The sequence below is a fragment of the Oncorhynchus tshawytscha genome, unplaced genomic scaffold (assembly GCF_018296145.1).
Source record: "Oncorhynchus tshawytscha isolate Ot180627B unplaced genomic scaffold, Otsh_v2.0 Un_scaffold_7041_pilon_pilon, whole genome shotgun sequence".
Taxonomy (NCBI): domain Eukaryota; kingdom Metazoa; phylum Chordata; class Actinopteri; order Salmoniformes; family Salmonidae; genus Oncorhynchus; species Oncorhynchus tshawytscha.
In genome coordinates, this window is record NW_024609821.1 from 234,458 (window position 1) to 243,397 (window position 8,940).

An 8,940-nucleotide genomic window follows, 5' to 3' on the forward strand; every position below is an offset into this window, starting at 1 on the left:
TAATGAAGAAGCACCTTTAATTGGAATCGTGTTAATGAAGAAGCACCTTTAATTGGAATCATGTTAATGAAGAAGCACCTTTAATTGGAATCATGTTAATGAAGAAGCACCTTTAATTGGAATCATGTTAATGAAGAAGCACCTTTAATTGGAATCATGTTAATGAAGAAGCACCTTTAATTGGAATCATGTTAATGAAGAAGCACCTTTAATTGGAATCATGTTAATGAAGAAGCACCTTTAATTGGAATCATGTTAATGAAGAAGCACCTTTAATTGGAATCATGTTAATGAAGAAGCACCTTTAATTGGAATCATGTTAATGAAGAAGCACCTTTAATTGGAATCATGTTAATGAAGAAGCACCATTAATTGGAATCATGTTAATGAAGAAGCACCTTTGACTGAATCATGTTTCCAGTTTGCTCTTTATTCCCTCCTTGATGGGATTGTGTTGGCAGCATAATATATTTTCTTTACCATTCAAATACTCAGATCAGCCCATAGACCTGTACTCATACAATTATCATCTATTTCTATGCCTATATTATTCCAGACCGTGAATGGAGCAGGTGAAAGGACAATATAATGTGTTGAAACAAACCAAATCTTATAGAACTAAATTATTATTAATATACAGTAGTATGGGACTTGTGATTTCTGATAGGTGGAAAAAGCTATTATTTTAATGTAATTTTATATTCCTGTAACAATAGCTATTTCTGCCAGGTGGGAAAAGCTATTATTTTAATTTAGTTTTACATTCCATACAATAAATACACGGTCCTTTCCATATCTTCAAGTGGGTCAGATATCATGCACCGCGCGTCTATAATGAAATTCCAGATGTTTTAAAGCCAGCATTCAAGCCCCCTAATACAAGACAATGTGACAATGCGACAATGCAACAAAAAAAAAATAGTGAGGGGGTTGGATTGGGGGGGGGGTTCCCATCCCGCGTTCTCAGGTTCGGAGCGGTTGATTTTAGCATAGCAATTGTGAGCGCAGAGTGAGGTGACAAAGGCGGGTGTTTCTCGTCTCAATGGCTCTGAATTGGTTTGAAATTTCCTTTGTTTTGAAAGAAGCGGCTCCCCCGCTGTCCCCCCCTCCCCGCGGGGTCCTTGCCTGGCCAGAAAGGGCACGTTGGTCGCTGGATGCAGAAAGACCTCTCACCCGCCCCTCCTCCCTTCCCAGCTCCCCACCATGCGGCTAACGTTTACATAATGCCACGCAATAAGCTGAAATATGCAAACTGACAATAGCTATTGTCATTAGGACTGTATTGTTGGATGATATAGGACCTGTAGAAAAAATATATATGTGAAGCTGTTGTGTTCTGTCTCATTGCATTTTTTTTTAACGGGGTGAATGATATTCTAGAATCGAAATAACACTGCGCCTTGAATTTGGGGACCTTAATCAGTAGTTTAGCTACTTTACATTTGAGTAATTTTAGCAGACGCTCTTATCCAGAGCAATTCTGGTTAAATGAAGGGCACATTGACAGATCTTTCACCTAATCAGCACGAACCAGCGACCTTTCGGGTGCCTGCCCAACACTCTTCACCGCGAGGCTACCTGCCACCTCTATGAATGTTTAGGCTATTACCATCTTAACTCAATTTCCATCATTCAAACAATAAACACTGTTAATAGACGTTTACTAGACCTGGTATAGCCTATAGCCTACAGCACGTATTATAGTAGGGTATCCTAGCACTAAGCTTTAATATCTGGGCCAGTAGATCTAATGATGTATTGGGTTTTCCCCTAGTTTAGGACGCGGAGTGGTAACTCTCTCTGTCGCTGCGCTCTTCACTGGTGTAAACATCCTCAGAAATGAGTGGTGTTTGAACGCAACAATTAATTACCTGCTAGCTGTTGGTTTCAAGTCCCAAGCAAATAGGCAGAGGGACACTGATGTCACGGAGGCAAATGCCTGTCACGATGAGCGTGCCAATTCAGTGCGAGGATGTTTCGAAAATCATTCTACAGCTACAGTTATTGTTAGTGATCATTAAATACATGTGTCATGAGTCATGATAGGCTTCAATGCCAAGAGCTGGCCGACATTTGCAGAGAGAGGAGAGAGGGGTCTTGCCAGAGAAAAACAAAACAAAAAGCTCATGTCTGGGCATGCCCTGCAACACACGTTTTTATAAATTGATTTAAAAAGCTTATCATTTGACATATGATAGTAATATAATGTCTGAGTTTTGGCCTCATAGCATTGACCACTTATAAGTAAACCATTTACATGTTTTATGTTTTATGTACAATTACGCGCTATGTTTTTAAAAATGATACGTCTCATTTTGATGCATAGACCTATGTGTAAATTGGGTAGTTTGCATATTTATTTTAAAAATAACAAAGCGACGCATGCAATCAGCCGACAAAAGCTTTTTTGATTGAAAATGCGCTATTTGACACACAAAGAAAAGCCACATGGGGATATAATAACCGCATGACCTCATTTATTTACATGCGCTTGTAATAAACATGCGGGAGCTCAGGAAGAGACCACTATTTATTACACAGTGGGCATAAACAACAAAGCTCCTCATGAGGAAGTCGGAATATAAACGCATTTCTTTTCTTATCAAAAAAATACTGCGTTTTGTTGTAGGGAGACAACAAAGGAGGGAGTACAGGCTATTTCTTTCAGGGACTGGGGAAGCGCTTCTGTGACCTCCCATCCACCGCGCCTGTCCAATCGGTTCCGGCTATGCAAATTCACCAAGCAGCGCCGCACCGACCCTGCCCTGGTGGGTGACGTCATTCGCACATATCCCCCAGTAGTGCTGTCTGGCTCTGCAGCAAGTCAGACAGAAACAGAAAAGAGCTGAGTGTGTGAGTCCAGTTGGGAGGGGCTCTGTGAAGGAATATTACCACCGCCGGCGTTCCATCAAAGCCAACCTACAACTCTGGAATAGGCATTTCTGTGCCCTTCTCAAGGCACATTTCGGGAGTCGGGCTCATCAACAAGAAAATAGGTCCCTTTCTGGTAGGGCGGATTGCTTGCACTGATTTTGTAACTGAGAGGAGAAAGAAAAAAGCGCACTGATTTGCACCATTGGCTTGAAACCGGTCGGGTGCCCCATTTTCCCATCATCACTCCTTTTCCTACCCAGCTTCCGTGTTTTCCCTCTTTGTCTGCGCTCACTGCTCCAGACTGCAAAAACGCAAAGATGCCTAGCTCACTGTTCGCCGAGATGGAGAGGAATGGGAGCAACCAGGAGAACGCCCTGGACGACCAGAGAGCCCTGCAGTTAGCCCTGGACCAGCTCTCCTTGCTCGGCTTGGACAACGACGAGAACGGGCTATATGACAACGAGTCTAGCCGGAAAAAGAGTGTCAATATGACCGAATGTGTCCCTGTGCCTAGTTCGGAGCATGTAGCTGAAATCGTCGGCAGACAAGGTGAGGAGGTTACTGTATTTGCTTTTCGCTGTTTCTTTGTTAGGATACAATCTTGCAGCTATAGCCAGCAGCTGGCCAGAGTCCATGTTACACTGACTGACTGTAGGTTAGTATAGTCTGGGCGTTAGTTTGCTGTTACACATACGTGCAGAATATGGGTTTCCACCTCGCTTCCACTGCAATATGTCAAGTTGTTATCCTCGGCAAAACAAAGGCAAGCGAAGGAATAGTTTGTCTGCTACGGTAGTGATCATATAGACAGGCAGCGCTCTGACGGGGAGTGTTATATTTCCACAAGGGATTCACTCCCTTTGTCATGTTATAACACTCTTGTCCCAGATAGGCTTCTGCCTCAGCCCACGACGACAGGGATTTTCAATCCTCGGCTGCTTTCCTCAACTGTTCCCCATTTTTAATTATAAAATAGTTACACCTGGAGGCGGCTGGAACAGAACTTTATGCAATTATGCCCGGAAATTGAATCAACCAAGTAGAATTATCTATGTTCGCATAATCCCAAGATACATTTTAATTAAATAAAATGTATCTTGACAGTTAGTGGATATTTCCTTTGCATTTCTCCTATCATATGTTGCTGTGCTAAGGGAAAATCAGGGATTCTGCACGCATCCCCCCCACCCATTTACTTGTGCTATTTTTGACCTCATCTGGCATATGGACATGATAGTGTAGAGCACGTGGTTTGAATTTATCCCAGATAAGAATAGGGTGAATTGTTTTTCTAGCCTTTGAAATAGCTGAGAATAAAAACACAAACTCACACATCCCTGCTGTTTCAAGCAGCACATTGACCACATTTCCACCCCAGTCACATGATGCTTTTTGTCCCTCAACATTTTGACATGCACTTACTGTCCCCTTTTCCTGTGTAACCACAGGATGCAAAATCAAAGCCCTACGAGCCAAGACCAACACCTACATCAAGACGCCCGTGCGTGGCGAGGAGCCGGTGTTCGTGGTGACTGGGAGGAGGGAGGACGTCGCTATGGCAAGGAGAGAGATCATCTCTGCGGCTGAGCACTTCTCCATGATCCGGGCCTCCCGGAACAAGAACACAAGCATCAACGGGACAACGGGAGGTGGTACCCCAGCCCCTGGACCCCCCAACTTACCAGGCCAGACCACCATCCAAGTCCGGGTTCCTTACAGGGTTGTTGGGCTGGTCGTGGGTCCCAAGGGGGCCACCATCAAGCGCATCCAGCAGACAACCCACACCTACATTGTGACTCCCAGCCGGGACAAGGAGCCCGTGTTCGAGGTGACGGGCATGCCTGAGAACGTGGACCGTGCTCGGGAGGAGATCGAGGCCCACATCACCATGCGGACTGGTGGCCTCATTGAGCTCCAGGACGAGAACGACTTCCATGCCAATGGCACGGACGTCGGGTTTGACATTCATGGCCACCCCACCCTATGGTCCAAGCCCAGTAACGCGCAGAGCGTTGCCACCACGTCGGGACGCAAACCTTTCTCCAACTACCGCAACGACTCATCATCCTCCCTGGGCAGCGCGTCCACAGACTCCTACTTCGGCACCAACAGCGGCTCGCGCATGGCGGACTACAGCCCCCCCTCCCCTGCTCTCAGCTACACCGCCAGCAACGGCAACAACAACAACAACAACCTGAACATCAACACCAACGGGAATGGCTTTGTCTATGGTGGCGACGTCATCTCGCCCGACTGCACTGACATGACCTTCAGCGACACCTCGCCTGGGTTCAACCCCACGCCGGCCCCGCCCGGCCTCCTCTGGTCCCAGTACGAGCGGGGGATGACTCCCTCCTCCTCATCCTCCAGCTCCCCTACCTCCACCTCCTCTGCCATCTACCCATCAGCCAATGCTTCCACGAATGCCAACGGGATGGCGATGAGCCAGAGGAGGATGAACGGCGGCTGTACCCCCCAGCCCCGCCTGTCCCCACCCCTCCAAAACAACCACGCCGGAGGACCCACCGATCACCCCCTGGCCCGGAGAGTCCGCAGCGACCCAGGAGGAGGCCCCCGGTGCTTCCACGGGTACCCTAGCTCCAACGGCATGGCCTCTCTGCCCGGGCCCCACCTCCCCGGGGTGCCCTGCGACTCCTCAGCCTCCTCTTCATCCTCTTCCTCCTCCACCAGCCGAAAGGGCAGCCGCGACTGCTCCTTGTGCTTTGAGAGCGAGGTAATTGCAGCTCTGGTGCCCTGTGGCCACAACCTGTTCTGTATGGAGTGTGCCAACCGCATCTGCCAGAGGAGTGAGCCCAAATGCCCCGTGTGCCACACAGGGGTCACTCAGGCCATACGTATATTTTCATAAGACGTTGTCTCTACGACTCTCTGACTATGATGTTATTACCAAGATGAACATTGATTACCAAGATGACCAAGTCTTTCTTGACTGACAATATTACCAAGATGACTGGGTCTTGACTACGATAGCAACAACCACAACTAAAACAAGACTCTTGTTCTGCTTGAAAGGATCCTATTGTATGGGGATATATGTTTGTGTATATACATATGTATGTATAGGAAAGCTGCAGTATCCAAAAAAGGGATAGACAACCCTCATCAGGGCTCCGTCGGAATAGTTTATAACCTACTGTAGCTTGAGGGAGAAAGATATTTTCAACATCTACAAATGCATGTTTAAAATACTCCAGCATAGTAATCAGTAGTCGTAGTAATGAATTGTACACAACATTTATGAAGTTAGGAGAAAGGCAGAAAGGTCTTGGACTGAGGTACTTAAGAGTCGTTTGGTCAGACTGTTAGCAGAGAAAAGCCTTCCTGTTTCACTGATTGAATGTCGGAGGGAGACAAGTTTGTCAGGACATCGGCTTCTTAAGTTCTTGTAAGGTGAAGATACTGCAGTTTAAGGTCGGCCAACCATGTGAGGGAGTACAACAACATATCCTGCTTATATATGTATAGAATGGGGAAATATTCCATGTCGATGAAAAAGTTGTAATATTAATTACGTTAATACAGATTGAAGTATGTTATTCTTTTTTGACTTGAAAGATTATATTTCGTATTGCAAAGATGTTTACAGATATTTTTTATTTAAGTTCAGTGAACTTTTTTTGTAGCTGGGTTCAGATATGTTTTATTTTTTAGTATGACCTTATGGCAATGATCACTGTATTATTTGAATATCACACAGACTGTGGGAGGAAATACAAGAACCACAAGGATGTGTATTTACATTTGACAGTATTCTGTTGGGATGGAGTTTTTATAGGTTCAGCAAAAAATGTCTTTTAAATCGCTTCACCCAGCATATTTTCTATTCAGTAATATAAAGCATATTTTATTCTATATTATTACGAAATGTTGAAATGTATAAAACTTATTAGTAAGTCAAACAAAAAAGAACAAAAAAACGTTTATTCTAAAAATTTGTATGAATTAGATTCCAGTGGGACTTACAGACTTCTGTTGCACCACTATAGTTTTAATATTTCTATTTTATTACATTTGTTTACCACTTGTTTATGTATATGTAGGTGCTGTTACTTGAGTGTAAATGTACTTTATTGAGCAAAGTTTAAGAACAAAGTATATTTTATTTTATGATAAAGGGCCTTTAACCTCGCGTCAAATACTAATGTTATATTTGCAGAGACAAGATTTGAAAATGTATCGAGAGTTTTATTTTTCTGACAGTTCTACATGATAAAGTAAAACTTAAGTAACGGTGCTACTTTGTTTAGAAAAATTATTTCTATATAAGTCCAATAAAAAAAAGGGTACATTCATGAGTTGTCTGCTTCATGTCTTATTTATATCATGGATGACTTGTCATTTAGATCCATGTTAATGTACTACTGTTCTGATGGTTCAGTTTGTTGGACATGGGGCTGGCAACACCAGCTGTGTTCAGGAAGGGGAAATTTTTAGAGCATTGCAGACAGAAAAGTTACAAATAGAGCTGATTAACTTTATTATCTCACCATGGGTTAAAATTCATTTGATCATTTGCTTAAAAAGGAGGCAGGACATAACACACAGTACAAACATAATGAAATAGTGATCCATAATAACAGTGAACCTGATTGCAAACGCTCTACCTTACAGATATCTATCTGAATGTTCTGTAACACTACAGTACATCCTCCTGAACAGGCCCCAGTGTTCAATCAATGTCTGCTCTACCTTACAGATATCTATCTGAACGTTCTGTAACACTACAGTACATCCTCCTGAACAGGCCCCAGTGTTCAATCAATGCTCTCTACAGATATCTATCTAATGTTCTTAACACAGATAGTGTTCAATATCTGAACGTTCTGTAACACTACAGTACATCCTCCTGAACAGGCCCCAGTGTTCAATCAATGTCTGCTCTACCTTACAGATATCTATCTGAACGTTCTGTAACACTACAGTACATCCTCCTGAACAGGCCCCAGTGTTCAATCAATGTCTGCTCTACCTTACAGATATCTATCTGAACGTTCTGTAACACTACAGTACATCCTCCTGAACAGGCCCCAGTGTTCAATCAATGTCTGCATGGGTCTCACACTGAACACACACACAGATACCTTAGGTCACTTTGCGTAAAGGCATTTGCTATGCTAATGACCATATTGTTTAGCTGAAACAGACCGTGAAAGATACACTGAGAAAGGGAAGGGTCCTCCACACTGTTTCAGTTGAATGGTTTTCTGCACATTTGACCCCTCTCTCTTCCCTAATGAAGTCAGCCAGAGTGTTGGAGGGACCAACATTATTAGCTTTGGCCTAATTATTTCTCTTGAAGGCAGAGTGAAAGAGAGAGAGAAGAGGCATAAAGAGAGCAGGCAGAGAGAGCAAGAAGAGGGAGAGGAGGAAGACAGGAGAGAGGGCTGAGTGCGCTGCTCTGTTGCTAATTAGAAATCTTACTGTACTGTATGTGACCTATTCTGGTACAAATTAAGTTGCTAATAGATCACCATCTATGGCCCCTTCTAGGTCTCCTTTGTCAAACACGTCAGTCTTGAAGCTAATTTTAGTTTGTGTAGTATTTTCTTTGATTATAGAAAACATGTTTGTACCCATCATTGAGTATAAGGGTGTATAACATAGGAGTATGTTCATATAGGTAGACCAGTATAACATAAGAGTATGTTCGTATAGGTAGACCAGTATAACATAAGAGTATGTTCATATAGGTAGACCAGTATAACATAGGAGTATGTTCATATAGGTAGACCAGAGTCAGTAGACCAGTATAATCAGAGTATGTTCGTATAGGTAGACCAGTATAACATAAGAGTATGTTCGTATAGGTAGACCAGTATAACATAAGAGTATGTTCATATAGGTAGACCAGTATAACATAGGAGTATGTTCATATAGGTAGACCAGTATAACATAAGAGTATGTTCATATAGGTAGACCAGTATAACATAAGAGTATGTTCGTATAGGTAGACCAGTATAACATAAGAGTATGTTCGTATAGGTAGACCAGTATAACATAAGAGTATGTTCGTATAGGTAGACCAGTATAACATAAGAGTATGTT

General features: G+C 43.3%; 1 protein-coding gene across 1 annotated transcript; it reads left to right on the top strand.

Moving 5' to 3' along the window:
* The first annotated feature begins 455 nt into the window (after positions 1–455).
* Positions 456–7,187, top strand: mex3b (mex-3 RNA binding family member B). Its single transcript, XM_042318997.1, has 2 exons — positions 456–3,423; positions 4,323–7,187. Exons 1-2 carry the CDS (start codon positions 3,192–3,194, stop codon positions 5,741–5,743), a joined length of 1,653 nt encoding a protein of 550 aa, XP_042174931.1. The 5' UTR covers positions 456–3,191; the 3' UTR covers positions 5,744–7,187.
* Positions 7,188–8,940: the final 1,753 nt, after the last annotated feature.

What these genes read in the sequence shown, in the direction of transcription:
- mex3b (XM_042318997.1), top strand. Translation starts at nt 3,192, where the DNA reads ATGCCTAGCTCACTGTTCGCCGAGATGGAGAGGAATGGGAGCAACCAG. An exon ending in TGAAATCGTCGGCAGACAAG is followed by an intron (nt 3,424 to 4,322) that starts GTGAGGAGGTTA and finishes GTGTAACCACAG; the next exon opens with GATGCAAAATCAAAGCCCTA.